The following is a 16246-nucleotide window of genomic DNA, read 5'->3' as shown; positions in this document are numbered from 1 at the left end:
GATACCGTACCACTTGGACTACATTTACCAAATAAAAAACATATTCTTGAACCCCGGATCGAACCCTTGACCTCCTGCATGCGAACTGTACAGCACAAGCCTCCTTGTTGACAGAGATAGTTACGATACATGTAGTTATAGTGCTACCAGATTGCCACTCTTTAACGTCCTTTTTCTGCCGGATGTACTCGACAGACGAAATTTTGTGACAGACATTTTTTTTATCGCTTGCATGTGAGGAGTCGCGCTGCGAAGCCCCAGTGCGCGAATTTCGCTTCACCCTGTATAGTACCCGTCGCTTACGCAATTTTAGAATTCTCCTCCCTGTTCTGCCATTCTCATTCATTTTAATTCATTGTGACGATTGATTGCTAGACTGTCTCTTTTCCTGCAAGCAGCCGCCGGACCTGTGGACGTCGTTCATACCACGAACAAATAGCGAAGTGTAAACAGCGCCGAAATTACGATTCTCAGAGAGATGTGGCGACCGAGAAATGCCACTCCTTAGCGCTAAATGAAATTTGTCGCTATTCCGTGTACTTCCGAGAAGGACCGAGCAAAGACGCGTGAGAGGCCGGGCCTTGGCTTGCCCACGGTCCGCGCGCGCAGCACACGTTCAGTTCGGTATGCCGTGGCTTGCTGTGGTTTCAGCAGTCCTCATCAAACTCCGAAGGTCTTCATGAACTTGGAGAGTCGCTAATGCCAAAACGATCCTCCTACAAACAAGAAGACCATTTCCTTGCAGTATTCCGCCCGGTGGCATTACCCTACACACGCTTCTGACTGCCTCCGCTGCTGTCACGCCTCCACCTGGCACTCCATTGTCTAGCGTCCACAGCTCCACTCGCTATCTCCAAAATGATGGTGTATAAGTTCAAACAGCGACAGTCAGCTAAAACGAAAAAATGACAATTGATAAATAAACCTATATGAACCGGAATTCCAACATGCAAAACAAAAACGCTACGAACTTAAGTACCAACCTAACTTATACAGCTGCATCCTGCTTATGGTGACTGCACAACCTAAGAAACTGTTAGATGGCTTGTCTACACAGAAGTTCGGTTGTATACTGTTGCATTATGCCCAGGTGCAAGTGTCTAAAGAGCATCAAGGTGTCTGTGAAAGCAGTCAGTGTGAATGTTGTAACTGAATGACAAAAATAAAATATAAATGATTAAATAACAGGGAATTAAGGTAATAATCCCTCAAGATAATAATGTACGCTGACCACAAGCTTGAATTTCACAGCTGATTTATTCACAAAAGACAAATTTGCTTTGAATGATGGCCCTGCGCAGGGTAACACTATTCACACTAGTATAAATGAAATCAGAAATAATTGTTCTAGCAGAGTGAATAGAGCAGTTGAAGGCAATGCCTACCGTAAACCAAAAGCGTTGTGCAGTGCACTTAAATTCAATTAAAACCACAAAATTCCTAGCACTTTACCAATTCAACCAAAGCTCCTTGCAATAAACAGTTCTTGACTCGAATGTTGGTCATTTAACTTTCTTAACGTTCGCAGTTTCTAAGTCTCAAAATCACCAACCAATGTACGAAAAATGACTGACTAAACGTATTTAGGACCATGCACGACTCAGAACACCATCAATACGAGCTGCGCCTTCGCTACTCAATCGACCTTAACCCAGCAGCAAAAGACCAGCTGACGAAGATACCAGCCCTACACGCTGTCACGCGACATACCACCTTGCTCAAATGAAGATCTGTATGCCTGACCATCATTCGTTTACGCAGTTACTTCACAAGCGCCGGCCGCTGTGGCCGAGAGGTTCTAGGTGCTTCAGTCTGGAACCATGCTGCTGCTACGGTCGCAGGTTCGAATCCTGCCTCGGACATGGCTGTGTGTGATGTCCTTAGGTTAGGTAGGTTTAAGTAGTTCTAAGTTAAGGGGACTCATGATCTCAGATGTTAAGTCCCACAGTGCTTAGAGGCATTTGAATCATTTGAACTTCACAAGCTCTAAATATTTCAAGTAAATACAGCATGTAATTTTGTACACATGCATTTAAATTTACACAGTGCCATGTAACTCATTTTCTTATTACACTTTTAACGTTGCAGAAATCGGAACCGCCAGCGCTAGTCAAAAGTGCTCCTTTATTCTTTCTCGCCAGTTCCGCACTACGTCATTCAAATGCTTCTTACAAATACTAACACTAGTATAAACTCTCCCTGCAGAGGCTAACTAGTTGGTGTATCCGTGGAGAACTTTGCTTTGGGCGCACAGCAGTAGTAATCGAAGAATTCTGTTTATAATAAACAGGTAGTTTAATTTATCCTTATGCCGAACATATTCATTTGTTAACGGATGTCATGCACAGGCAATATACTGGTATCTGTTGTTATAGCTGAACTATTAACATACAATTATTAATAATTTATTCTGTAGAAGTGGTATAAACACGGTAATAATTTTCCAGGAATTCTACGTGTCTAGCAATTTTGACACCGTTCTCAGATTTATTGTAGTCCTGTGGACGCAATTTTAGTACTTTTATTGGGTCTATATTTTACTCTGAAGTACAGCCAAAACTCACTATTTTAGCGTACTTTGGCCATTCGGTTTCTCAGTTCCTCTTCTCTCCCCTCGTCGCAAATTCCACTCAGCATCCACTCAGCTCGCGCTTATCTGTGTGACCCGACAGTTACCTCGCAACTTGCCTTCTATATTTACGACTCAACAGCTGACGACACAACGCCGTCGCTGTCAAAACTGTCGTATAAGGCGACATTGAGACCTGCTGTCTTACAAGCATCCGTCCAAAAAGATCCTAGAATGATTTTATTCCTGGGGAGTAAGCGACGTGTGTGCAGTAACTATGGCTGGAGATACAAATCTGACCAACCAGTTGTGTGGAGACACTGTGAAAGGGTGGTCGCGTGACCATAGTGTGTCAACGTTGTTGTGTCACAAATCGCAGTGAGGAAACTTCTCTAAATTAAGTGTGCAAGACGTTCTCTAGAAAGTTTTGAGGAAGAGAAAAGTGCGTGCAAAGTTTGTCCCACACACCTTGACTCCCGAACAAAAACACTGATATGTCGACACCTGTTGCGACTTGATTGAAAAACGCAGACAATACTTTTCTGAAAAAAGATCATCGCTGGTGACGACACTTGTTGTTATAAAAACGAAACTACCACAGAACGGTAAAGTGCCGAAATTCATATGAAGGGTCAATCCTTTGACGTCACAACCGACGTCCAAGACAATGTGACATGTGAGTTGAACAAGATCCCAAAGGAAGTAGAAAGTCTCTTCTGACAATCTGACACGGTTGTATGAACTTTCTGCATGTCGTCCTCAAGTGGGGGGGGGGGGGGGGGGTCTATGTAGAACACCTGAAGAATTAAAACGACCATTTTAACTTTCATATATTTTTTATTAATCCATTCTCGAAACTTTTTGGACTAACGGGACAGAGTAACGCACAAAAAAATATTCCCTCTAGATAAATCGTGGCTAGTATCGGGAAATACACTTCAGTTATTTAAGGCAAATGGAAAATTCCATACGCAGGTCGAAGATACAGAATTTCCAGTAGCATGTCGAAAAGAGTATGGCGGAAAGAAGTCGAATCGAGCATCCTAAAAACAGACTATAGTGCTAGTGGGATTCACGATAAATAATACAAACTGAAAAAAACTTCTTCATGTAAATAAATCGAAGTTAATACAGAAAAATAGACTTTAGCCATATAGCTCAAGTGGCGGTTCTGATACTCATTTCCGAATATATGTACTCATGAGAAATAAACTACTAATCGAAAAAGAAACTGAAAAAGTGTTTACGTATATGAAAATGGCATTTTTTTCTTTCGGACATGTCTGAAAGAACAGATACCGTCGGTGACCATGCAGCTCTCTTAGAATGAAATGATAATTAAATCAAGACTCTAAGCTGTCGACAGGCGTTGATATACATCAACGAGGACAGTTGAAAATGTGTGCTCCTAGCGGGACTCGAACCGGAGATCTCTTGCTTACATGGCAGACACTCTATCCATCTGAGCCACTAAGTGCAGAAAGGTAGTGCGACTTCAGGGAATTGACTCTTGCACGCTCCCCGTGAGACGCCACATTCCCAACTTATGTCCATGCACTACATTCGTAGTGCCACTGTCCATTACCACTCATTACTCGCGGCAGACAATCTTGCCGAGTCCCGTAAGATTTCGGGCAATGCGAGTGCATCCAGCACAGAAGAAGGTCAATGGCCGGTAAGCCTTAGCTATATGAAGATGGTATTTGTTCTTTCGGACATGTCCGGAAAAACAAATACCATCAATGACCATGCAGCTCTCTTAGAATGAAATGATAATTAAATCAAGACCCTAAGCTGTCGACACGAGTTGATATACATCAACTACGAATGTACTGTGTGGACATGAAGTTGGGAATGTGGGTCTCACGGGGAGCATGCAAGGGATAAATCCCAGCAGTCGCACTGTCCTCTGTGCCCTCGGTGGCTCAGATGGATAGAGCGCCTGCCATGTAAGCAGAGTATCCCGGGTTCAAATGGTTCAAATGGCTCTGAGAACTATGGGACTCAACTGCTGTGGTCATTAGTCCCCTAGAACTTAGAACTACTTAAACCTAACTAACCTAAGGACATCACACACATCCACGCCCGAGGCAGGATTCGAACCTGCGACCGTAGCAGTCGCACGGTTCCGGACTGCGCGCCTAGAACCGCGTGACCACCGCGGCCGGCATCCCGGGTTCTAATCCCGGTCAGGGCACACATTTTCAGCTGTCCCTGTTGAGGTATATCAACACCTGTCGACAGCTTAACGGCTTGATTTAATTATCGTTTCAAAGTGATTACAATTCTAGTAGGAAGGAGACCACGATAAACAATATGAATATGTAAAATATCACAATGGAAGGAAGACTGATAAATCGACTAAATATTGTAATTTGGGCCGAAATACAAGAGACAGCTTTTGTTTCCCATGCACAGCAGACTTTAAAAATACAATATTGCAACCAACTAAAATATAACGACAAACAGTGATATATAAAGAAATCCAGTTCAAAATGAGAACCAGAAGTCCTGTCACAACATCCATGACCATTACGTCAGTGGTCAAAGCCGACAGTTACAATCACAAATCCTCCTTGACCCCTATATTACGAAGGCGCAATGTAGCACGTCAGCACCCGATAAGGTATTTGCAGTTATAGCTCTGGCATTGTTTGAGGTCAGTACCGCGATCTAGTCGTTGGAGAGTCCGGGAACCAGCGCGTTATTACAGCCTGACGTGCCTGTAGACGTCTCTTGGGGCCTCAGTGCTGTCTTTGAATGAAGCTGCATTTAGGCTCAGCCACAAAAATCTGCATACCCCTGTTGCCAGATGTCAAGATGATGAGTGAGCGGAAAACTCACAGTCACGTGAAGGACAGCCCGAGAGGCGGTTCCAGCATACAGCAGGTAAGGGCGTATGACAGCACAGGCTCCCTGCTCCCATGGTGAACGGCTCGCAGATGGGCAGATCGGTTCTTCATTCATGGAAAATTGGTCCAATCGCACATCATCATTCAGATGCCGTTATGACCAGCAGGAGTGCAGCTCGTAGAGTTGAAGTTCCTTCCACAGACAGACGGCTGAGGATTCATGGCAGTTGATTCCAAGACGGTGTTGGCTGTAGACTGTTGGTTGTATTCACCAGAGAAATCTGCAACTAATAGAGCTCACCTACCATCGGTATAAGTGATGCAGATGGAATGGCCTAAATCTGAGTGTGAGTGGAAGGAAGGCGAAGGTTTTACAGCAGTCAATGAGGTGATTCCCCCTGTAATGGTGACCGAATGTGCCCCCGTTTTCTAAACCTATCAGCGTTCTTGGCTGACCTAATGTTGAACTTCAGGTCAAGGTTTGCACCCTGAAAGATATCGTTATGTGAATCCTTCGTGAAGTTACTGCATGCACCCCCATTACAGAAGAGCATTGTGTCCGCTCTGAACTGTCGTCTAAGTGCTGAATCATGTGTTCCTGATCTTCTCTCGCACAAACTACGAGATAATAAGCCTTCTGCCTCTTTGTACTTCAATTCTTGCTAGTGTTGACATTAGTTACGCCGCCGTTGCGTACCCGGCGTACGTGTTCCACACTTATCGTCATTCCAGGGGGCTCTAACAAAATTACACTTAATTACTATTCTGCTGTGCAATAAAGCACTGGAAAAGTAAAATTATGTACCTACAGAATTTGTCTGAAACGTAATGACCCCTACTTTTTTCTGCTGCAGCTTTATGTGGCAAGAACTCAGGCATTGGAGGGAGAAGTCACTTTCAAAAAACACTCGTCATCATTCGCCTACAAGCTTCGACCTTCAGTGTCGTTCATATCGTTGCTTTAATTTACCCTGTCTGTAGGCACAGTCAAAGCTCCAAATGAAATGTCCCAATCGAACAGTGAAATGCTATCATATTCTGAACGAGATCTCCGAAAATCGTCTATGGCGACGCTGGCCATGATCCAGCATGTGCTTGAAAGTGAAAGCCCATAGAAAACTGTTGTTTTGAGAGGGCACAACTGCTTCAAATGCGGTTGAGAGCGTATGGAAGACGAACCCCGCACAGGACAATGTGCAGTGTGTACGTGAAGTGTTGAACTCACACTGGCAGTTAAGTATTCACATGAAACTTCCTGGCAGATTAAAACCGTGTGCGGGACCGAGACTCGAACTCAGGACCTTTGCATTTCGCGGGCAAGTGCTCTACCATCTGACCTACCAAAGCACGACTCACGACCTGTCCTCACAGCTTTGCTTCCGCCAGCATTTCGTCTCCTGCCTCCCAAACTTAACATAAGCACTTGCCCGCGAAAGGCAAAGGTCCTGACTTCGAGTCTCGGTCCGGCACACAGTTTTAATCTGGCAGGAAGTTTCATATTAGCGTACACTCCACTACAGAGTGAAAATTTCATTCTCGAAGTATTCAAATGATAAAATAATTGAAGGGGACAATCAAGAGATTCACGCAGGGCGTTGTGCCCAATTGGAAGTTGCATCATGGCGACACACCGAGCTGGAGCAGCTTTCTCTGTCTGCCTACAGTGCCTGTGTGGCGTAGCGGACGATTTCCTGTGCCCCCAGTGTAGAACTTCATGAGATAGAAGCAGAGGTCAAAGCAGCATCGAAGATATGACGGAAGACATTCCGGAAAAGGACCTCCAGGACGCCTTCCAAGTGTGTCGCCAACCAAGACTGACATTTTAATGAATTTTAATTGTTCCTTCCGAAATCTTCAAACGTTTTTCCCACATTTCGACTGCTTACGTTTCATACAAACGCTGCAATTTACTGCAGTACAGTGTCCGAGACAGTGAGTTGACACTGCAGCATCATTCAGTTATGAATGAACTCGCAAACTGCGATTATGGTTCCGCATCAGCTGTAGAACATTTCAGAACCAATGACAATTTGTGCTGGAGTGAGACTCGAAAACGGATTTCCCACTTGTCGCGAGAGGTCGTCCTAACCACTGTGATTACAGGCTGTTGGCGGAGTTGGTGAAGACGGAAAGCCTCGCTCGCGGGGTGGAATCTGAGCTAACTATTTGTAGTGTCGTTATGACAAAATGGTAGATATCGAAACAGATGACAGAGGGATAGAAAAACAATTAAAAGCACTCAAAAGAGGAAAGGCCGCTGGACCTGATGAGACACCACTTCGATTTTACACAGAGTACGCGAAGGAACTTGTCTCCTTCTTGCAGCGGTGTACCGTAAACCTCTAGAAGAGCGTAGCGTTCCAAAAGATTGGAAAAGGGCACAGATCATACCCGTTTTCGAGAAGGGACGTCGGACAGATGTTCAGAACTATAGAACTATATCTCTAATTTCAACCAGTTGTAGAACTATGGAACACGTTTTATGTTCGAATATAGTTACTTTTCTGGAGACTAGAAATATACTCTGTAGGTATCAGCATTAGTTTCGAAAAAGACGATCGTGTGAAACCCAGCTCGCGCTATTCATCCACGAGACTTAGTGGGCCGTGTATCTCGACTTCCGCAAGGCGTTTGATACAGATGCCCAAAGTCGTTTAATGAACAAAGTAAGAGCATCTGGACTATCAGATCAATTGTGTGATTGGATTGAAGAGTTCCTAGATAACAGAACGCAGCATGTCATTCTCAATGGAGAGAAGTCTTTCGAAGTAAGAGTGATTTCAGGTGTGCCGCAGGGGAGTGTCGTAGGACCGTTGCTATTCACAATATATATAAATGACCTTGTGGATAACATCGGAAGTTCACTGAGGCTTTTTGCGGATGATGCTGTAGTATATCTAGAGGTTGAAACAATGGAAAATTGCACTCAAATGCAGGAGGATCTGCAACGAATTGACTCATGGTGCAGGGAATGGCAACTGAATCTCAGTGTAGACAAGTGTAATGTACTGCGAATACATAGAAAGAAAGATCCCTTATCATTTAGCTACAATATATCAGGTCAGCAACTGGAAGCAGTTAATTTCATAAATTATATGGGAGTAGGCATTAGGAGTGATTAAAATGGGAAGACCATATAAAATTAATCATTGGTAAAGCAGATGCCCGACTGAGATTCACTGGAAGAATCCAAAGGAAATGCAGTCCGAAAACAAAGGAAGTAGGTTACAGTACACTTGTTCACCCACTGCCTGAATACTGCTCACCGGTGTGGGATCCGTACCAGATAGGACTGATAGAAGAGATAGAGAAGATCCAATGGAGAGCAGCGCGCTTCGGTACAGTATCATTTAGTGATCGCGAAAGCGTTATGGAGATGACAGATAAATTCCAGTGGAAAACTCTGCAGGAGAGACGCTCAGTAGCTCAGTACGGGCTTTTGTTGAAGTTTTGAGAACATACTTTCACTGAGGAGTCAAGCAGTATATTGCTCCCTCCTACGAATATCTCGCGAAGAGATCGTGAGGATAAATCATAGAGATTAGAGCCCACACAGAGGCATACCGACAATCTATTTATCCACGAACAATACGAGACTGGAATAGAAGGGAGAAACGATAGGGGTACTCAAGGTACCCACCGCCACACACCGTCAGGTGGCTTGAGGAGTATGGATGTAGATGAAGACGTAGAATTGGGAAATCCGGTTTCGAGTCCCACTCCAGCACATATTGTCATTTATTCTGAAACAGTATACAGCTGAAGTTACTACGATGCCTGGTGGTACCCTGGACGTTACGAGAGACGGGAAATTGTTCTTAAAAGGAAGCGTGATCACTGCGGACAGTCGTGCTGGACAATGTTCCTGGGTGTATTACATGTTTAGGCTTCCCGTCATGTGGGAGTACTCCCACTACTGTCGAACGTGATTGTTCTGGTGGTCCTCCTCTTTGATCACTTATCAAAATGGTTCAAACGGGTCTAAGCACTATGGGACTTAACATCTGAGGTCATCAGTCCCCTAGAACTTAGAACTACTTAAACTTAACTAACCTAAGGACATCACACACATCCTTGCCCGAGGCAGGATTCGAACCTGCGACCCTAGCGGTCGCGCCGTTTCAGACTGTAGCGCCTAGAACCGCTCGAACACACCGACCGGCGAAACATTTTGGTCTTTTGTTGTCTTAGAATAAAAGTGTCACTTTCGTCCGTCTCGTTGCATATTTCTCTCAGTTACCTCATGTAGTATAATGTAGCTTCTCTTTCTGCGTATGACAGATTTCTACTTGGCCGTGACATGTCAGGCGAAAGTTAGCTTCATACTTCAGTATTTGTCAATTGGCACTGATGCATAATTATGATGCAAAAGTTTTGGGAGATCCTTTAGGGTGCGCCAAGAGGGATGGCCAGAGAGTTTTTTGGCCAAATAGCACGTAATTTATTTATTCGTTTCTCACTGAGAGCTGCAAGGATATGAAGTAGTAGCAGATTAACGCCAGTGAACCTCCCAGTGATTCCCCACGCAGTCCCAATCGCTATGAGACGCGGGTGTTGGGGGTGTTGTGGTTGCGCAGACTATGTGGAGCACTCGACGCTGTCGCTGAGCGGCGTGATGGGCCGCGTGTCGGGGCGCGTGGGCGGCGCCAGCTTCCGCCTCGGGGAGAACATCCACTTCGTCACCGAGAACGACGGCCACCACCACCGCGACGGAGGGGTCGCCGCCTTCCACAAGGTGCGCCGTAACTGCTTCTTCTTAAGGTGAACTCTTTAAGGATGCCTGTTAACCTGGTACTTTCAATTTTCCTTTATCTCGGGGGGGACGTCTTTGCAAATGCTTTCCAGATATGTTTCTACAGCCTTCATCGACAACAGACAATCATGATCTGAGGGGTGTCTCTCTCTGTGTTAGTAGAGGAACTGTTGCTCACGTGTTTTGGGGGGAGCCGGCCAATCGGCAATCGGGCAATTGGAACGAACGCTGCCAAATTGCTTTCAAATAGTCTTGTTCCAGGAGCTTCCTGGATGATGGTGATGATAATAATGATAGTGGTGGTGGTGATGGCGGTGATGGTGGTGGTGGTTTTTGAGATAGGGCGTTAAACAGCGAGGTCATCGACGCCCTAGTTTCGTAGAGACAGCTAGTTGGTGTTAACTGGAGTTGCCGCGAACATGCAGTTTCTTCACGAGATTGTTCCACTTATTTCGATTTGCGAAGAGACTGTTCGTACGCAAAGACACACTGTTAAATCGTTCGTGAGGTGCTATATGCTACGGCTAGATTTACATTGGTTTCGTCCTGCTAAATTCGATACGGATCGCGTGTCTTTGTGACGTCAGTAGATTCGAACCTGCTTACGGAATCGGACCTTTGTCACCAAATCCTGAATATTGTACAATCATTTCAGCCGTTCTTTCCATAAGTTTAGGTCGCTGAATGATTTACTTTGAGTGCCCTATGGAATTGATTTCATGTGAAGGTATTACGTTCGATTTGTCTGATCCAGTGTCTTTGTGATGCCAAGGATTCATGTGTTTCAATATTCTGACTGCTTTGGTCAACACTTTAACTACTGCTTCTCCATTCTACTTTCCTGCTTCATTTATTGAGTATTTAAGTGTGAATTGGAACAAACTTTTGACCTCCGACATTTCGTGATCGCGAGTTATTAGACGCAACCTTCCCCTCAAGTCACTATCGCATTAGATGAATCTCATTAAATATTTCACTTTTGAAATGGTACCTCATACTTTCACCAATAAATGTTCCGTTCTGTTGCACACAGTTTCGGATACTGACGACGAATGCTGGTTGGAGTAAAGATAAGACTGGTTTCACAAAAGTGTTTTTTTGTTCGCGTCTCAGAAACTACTTCAAGAAGAGTACTACAGGGGATGGAAAAAAATGAAAACATTGCGAGAAATGGCTCTTAGAAATACATGCAGATGCTAGCCAAGTCTGCAGTTTGTACTGTTGTACACTGAAGAGCCAAAGAAACTGGTACAACTGCCTAATATCCTGCAGTACCCTCGTGAGCATGCAGAAATGCTGCAACACGATATGGCATGGACTCGACTTACGTCTGAAGTAGTGCTGTAGGGAACTGACACCATATATCCTACAGGGCTGACAAGAAATCCGTAAGAGTACCAGGGGTTGGACATCTCTGCTGAGCAGCACGTTGTAAGGCATCCAAAATATGCTCAATAATGTTCATGACTGGGGAATTTGGTGGCCAGCGGAAGTGTTTAAACTCGGAAGAGTGTTCTTGGAGCCACTGTATAACAATTCTAGACGTGTGGGATGTCGCATTGTCCTACTCGAATTTCCGTCGGAATGCGCAATTCACAAAAGACATCAATGGATGCAAGAGATCAGACAGGATGCTTATATAAGTGCCACCTACCAGAGTCGTACCGAGACGTATAAGGGGTTCCATACCACTCCTACTGCACACACCTCACACCATTATAGAGCATCCAACAGCATGAACAGTCCCCTGCTGGCACGCACGTTCCATGGGTTAGTGAGGTTGTCTCCATAGCCGTAAACGTCCATCCCCTTTATAGAATTTGCAACGAGAATCTTCCGACTAGGCACCATATTTCCATCCATCAACAGTCCAATGTCAGTGTTGACGCGTTCAGGCGAGCCGTAGAACTTTGTGTCGTGCAATCATCAAGGGTGCATGAGAGGGCCTTCGGCTCCGGAAGGCCATATCGATGATATTTTGTTGAATGCTTCGCACGTTGACACTTGTTGATGTTTCGGGAAGGGCCGCACTTCTGTCACGTTGAACGATTGCCTTCAGTCGTCGTCGGTCCCGTTCTTGCAGGATCTTTTTACGGCCGTAGCGATGTCCGAGATTTGATGTTTCACCGGATTCCTGATATTCACGGTACACTCGTCTGATGGTCATACGGGAAAATCCCCACTATATCCCTACCTCATAAATGGTGTGCCCCATCACTCGTGCGCCGACTAGACCACCACGTTCAAACTCGTTTAAATTTTGATAACCTGTCATTGTAGCAGCAGTACCCGGTCTAACAACTGCGCCCGACACTTGTCTCATTTAGGAGTTGCCGACCGCAGCGCCCTATTCTGCCTGTTTGCGTATCTAAGTATTTCAACACGCATGCCTATACCACTCAAGCACTGAAGCACTCCGTCGTTAGGCCACGAGTGGCCTACCGGGACCATCCGACCGCCGTGTCATCCTCAGTGGAGGATGCGGATAGGAGGGGCGTGGGGTCAGCACACCGCTCTCCCGTCCGCCCCGGTAGCTGAGTGGTCAGCGCGACAGACTGTCAATCCAAAGGGCCCGGGTTCGATTCCCGGCTGGGTCGGAGATTTTCTCCACTCAGGGACTGGGTGTTGTGTTGTCCTAATCATCATCATTTCATCCCCATCGACGCGCAAGTCGCCGAAGTAGCGTCAAATGGAAAGACTTGCACCAGGCAAACGGTCTACTCGACGGGAGGCCCTCGTCACACGACATTTCATTTACCGCTCTCCCGGTCGTTATGATGGTGTTCTTGACCGAAGCCGCTACTGTTCGGTAGAGTAGCTCCTCATTTGGCATCACGAGGCTGAGTGTGCCCCGAAAAATGGCAACAGCGCATGGTGGCCCGGATGGTCACCCATCCAAGTGCCGACCACGCCCGACAGCGCTTAACTGCGGTGATCTCACGGGAACCGGTGTATCCCCACATCATCCGCTAACTCACAATGTGGACGAATATGTATTTTGAGTGATCGTGGGCGACGGCCATTGACGAGAATTGTGATTGTAAATAAGAGGACGACAGGTGCAAAAGTCACTGGAGAACTGAATATCGCCCTTGTGGGAGCTACCAGTACCAAAACAACACAAAAAAGTTGCCACATAAGCAGGAACTTGTAGGGCCAGCTGAAGTTCCAAAACCAATCATCAGTGATACAACTGCCCGAAACAGGAAAACGGTGTGCCAAGCTATAAAACCTGGACAGTGGAGCAATGGAAGGAAGTCATTTAGTCGGTGAGCCTTGTTTCACACTGTTTACAACTTCTGGCCGAGCTTGCGTCCCAATAGTGAAACATGGAGGGGGTTCGATGGTACATTGGGGAGCCTTATCGCGGTGTTCCATGGACCCCTTCGGTACCCTGTAAGGTCGCACTACTGCCAAGGGAATGTGACCAGTTTGGCTGGTGAGGTCCATTTCATGGTACAATATTAAATGGTGAGGCTGTGTTCCAAGACGACGGGGTTCCTGTTCACACAGCCAGCATCGTACAGCTGTGGTTTTGTGAGTACGAGGATGAATTGTCGCATCTCCCCTGACCATCACCGTCACAAGATCACTATATTATTGAGCCTTGGTGGTATACTTTGGAGATATGGGTGTATGATCAATATCCACTTCAATCATCATTACATGAATTTACCTTTATTTTGCAGAAAAAAATCGTATAAGATACCCTTGAAAACAATACAGGACCTGCATGTATCCGTCCTGAGACGACTGGAAGCTGTTTTGAATGCTGACAGTTTTTCCTACACAGTATTAGTCATGGTAATGTTCTGTGTTTTTGGTGTTTCCATATTTTTGTCCCCCCCCCCCCCGCCCCCATATCTCGATGTGTTTAGTACGACACGGCAAACAATGCTTATTCAAGTCTTTCGAGCTATGTCGTCATTGAACCGATTTTAATCCATACTGCCAGTGTTAATTTGTGTTTCATATCTGTTGTAACTACCGCATCTGATACCTTTCATAACGAATTTAACTCTCATGTAAATCTCTTTTCTCTTATCGAAATCAGACTGTATTAATAGGTGTGTTATTTGAGTTATTACTACGTTATAAGGCACAGGGCAAGATAGTTTTATTCGGGATAAGTTAAACTGTTTGCTTAAGGCAGCACCCCGCTTTCAACCACACCAGTAAGCCTTGTGCCTTCAGAAAGTCTTACATTAATTGACGTCTGACAGCAAGCGGACTAGGCTGCTTCTAGCGGCAATACGCCAGTGGGAATCTGGCAATGTCAGCACCCACTGTCTTGGCACTTCTGTTCCGCAAAGCACTGCACACGGCAGTGCTCAAGTTGGAAACTTTAACGGACACAAAAGATTCGCCTGTTTCTAGAAAAATAGTAATCCTATTAAAACTAAGAACAGATTTTAGACGTGATCAGAGACTATACAGATTGAAACGTTTCTTTCGTCCGTGGCTCGCAGCTTCCGTGCCCTCGTGCGAAACCACACTAACTCCATGCCCTACCAGTGATGAGCGGCGTGGGACGCAAATTACGCCTCCTGAACGTTTCTTGGCGGTCCCGGATTAATTCCCTGCTCTGTTACGCACGGAAGTCAGTCTAATTAATGATCGCCAGCCTCAAAATGGCCTACGAGACACGATTAACGCTAGGAGGACCGCAAGCAGGCTACTACCTACAAGGACCGACAGGGACAAATTGGCCCCATGTTTATTTTTGTTTATTTGATCAGATTGTGATAGGTAATGGAATGTAACACACATATATACACTCCTGGAAATGGAAAAAAGAACACATTGACACCGGTGTGTCAGACCCACCATACTTGCTCCGGACACTGCGAGAGGGCTGCACAAGCAATGATCACACGCACGGCACAGCGGACACACCAGGAACCGCGGTGTTGGCCGTCGAATGGCGCTAGCTGCGCAGCATTTGTGCACCGCCGCCGTCAGTGTCAGCCAGTTTGCCGTGGCATACGGAGCTCCATCGCAGTCTTTAACACTGGTAGCATGCCGCGACAGCGTGGACGTGAACCGCATGTGCAGCTGACGGACTTTGAGCGAGGGCGTATAGTGGGCATGCGGGAGGCCGGGTGGACGTACCGCCGAATTGCTCAACACGTGGGGCGTGAGGTCTCCACAGTACATCGATGTTGTCGCCAGTGGTCGGCGGAAGGTGCACGTGCCCGTCGACCTGGGACCGTACCGCAGCGACGCACGGATGCACGCCAAGACCGTAGGATCCTACACAGTGCCGTAGGGGACCGCACCTCCACTTCCCAGCAAATTAGGGACACTGTTGCTCCTGGGGTATCGGCGAGGTCCATTCGCAACCGTCTCCATGAAGCTGGGCTACGGTCCCGCACACCGTTAGGCCGTCTTCCGCTCACGCCCCAACATCGTGCAGCCTGCCTCCAGTGGTGTCGCGACAGGCGTGAATGGAGGGACGAATGGAGATGTGTCGTCTTCAGCGATGAGATTCCCTTCTGCCTTGGTGCCAATGATGGTCGTATGCGTGTTTGGCGCCGTGCAGGTGAGCGCCACAATCAGGACTGCATACGACCGAGGCACACAGGGCCAACACCCGGCATCATGGTGTGGGGAGCGATCTCCTACACTGGCCGTACACCTCTGGTGATCGTCGAGGGGACACTGAATAGTGCACGGTACATCCAAACCGTCATCGAACCCATCGTTCTACCATTCCTAGACCGGCAAGGGAACTTGCAGTTCCAACAGGACAATGCACGTCCGCATGTATCCCGTGCCACCCAACGTGCTCTAGAAGGTGTAAGTCAACTACCCTGGCCAGCAAGATCTCCGGATCTGTCCCCCATTGAGCATGTTTGGGACTGGATGAAGCGTCGTCTCACGCGGTCTGCACGTCCAGCACGAACGCTGGTCCAACTGAGGCGCCAGGTGGAAATGGCATGGCAAGCCGTTCCACAGGACTACATCCAGCATCTCTACGATCGTCTCCATGGGAGAATAACAGCCTGCATTGCTGCGAAAGGTGTATATACACTGTACTAGTGCCGACATTGTGCATGCTCTGTTGCCTGT

General features: G+C 46.5%; 1 protein-coding gene across 1 annotated transcript in view; it reads left to right on the top strand.

Annotated features, from left to right (window-relative positions):
- Positions 1-16246, top strand: part of LOC126335855 (galactose mutarotase-like) — a 37006-nt gene that overhangs the window by 3815 nt on the left and 16945 nt on the right. Inside the window, exon 2 of the mRNA XM_049999327.1 lies at positions 9999-10156. Within this exon, the coding sequence (XP_049855284.1) occupies positions 9999-10156 (158 nt within the window). The remainder of the gene's footprint in view (positions 1-9998; positions 10157-16246) is intronic.

The sequence above is a fragment of the Schistocerca gregaria genome, chromosome 2, assembly GCF_023897955.1.
Source record: "Schistocerca gregaria isolate iqSchGreg1 chromosome 2, iqSchGreg1.2, whole genome shotgun sequence".
In the NCBI taxonomy this organism is placed as follows: Eukaryota; Metazoa; Arthropoda; class Insecta; order Orthoptera; family Acrididae; genus Schistocerca; species Schistocerca gregaria.
This window is presented reverse-complemented; position numbering and strand designations above follow the sequence as displayed.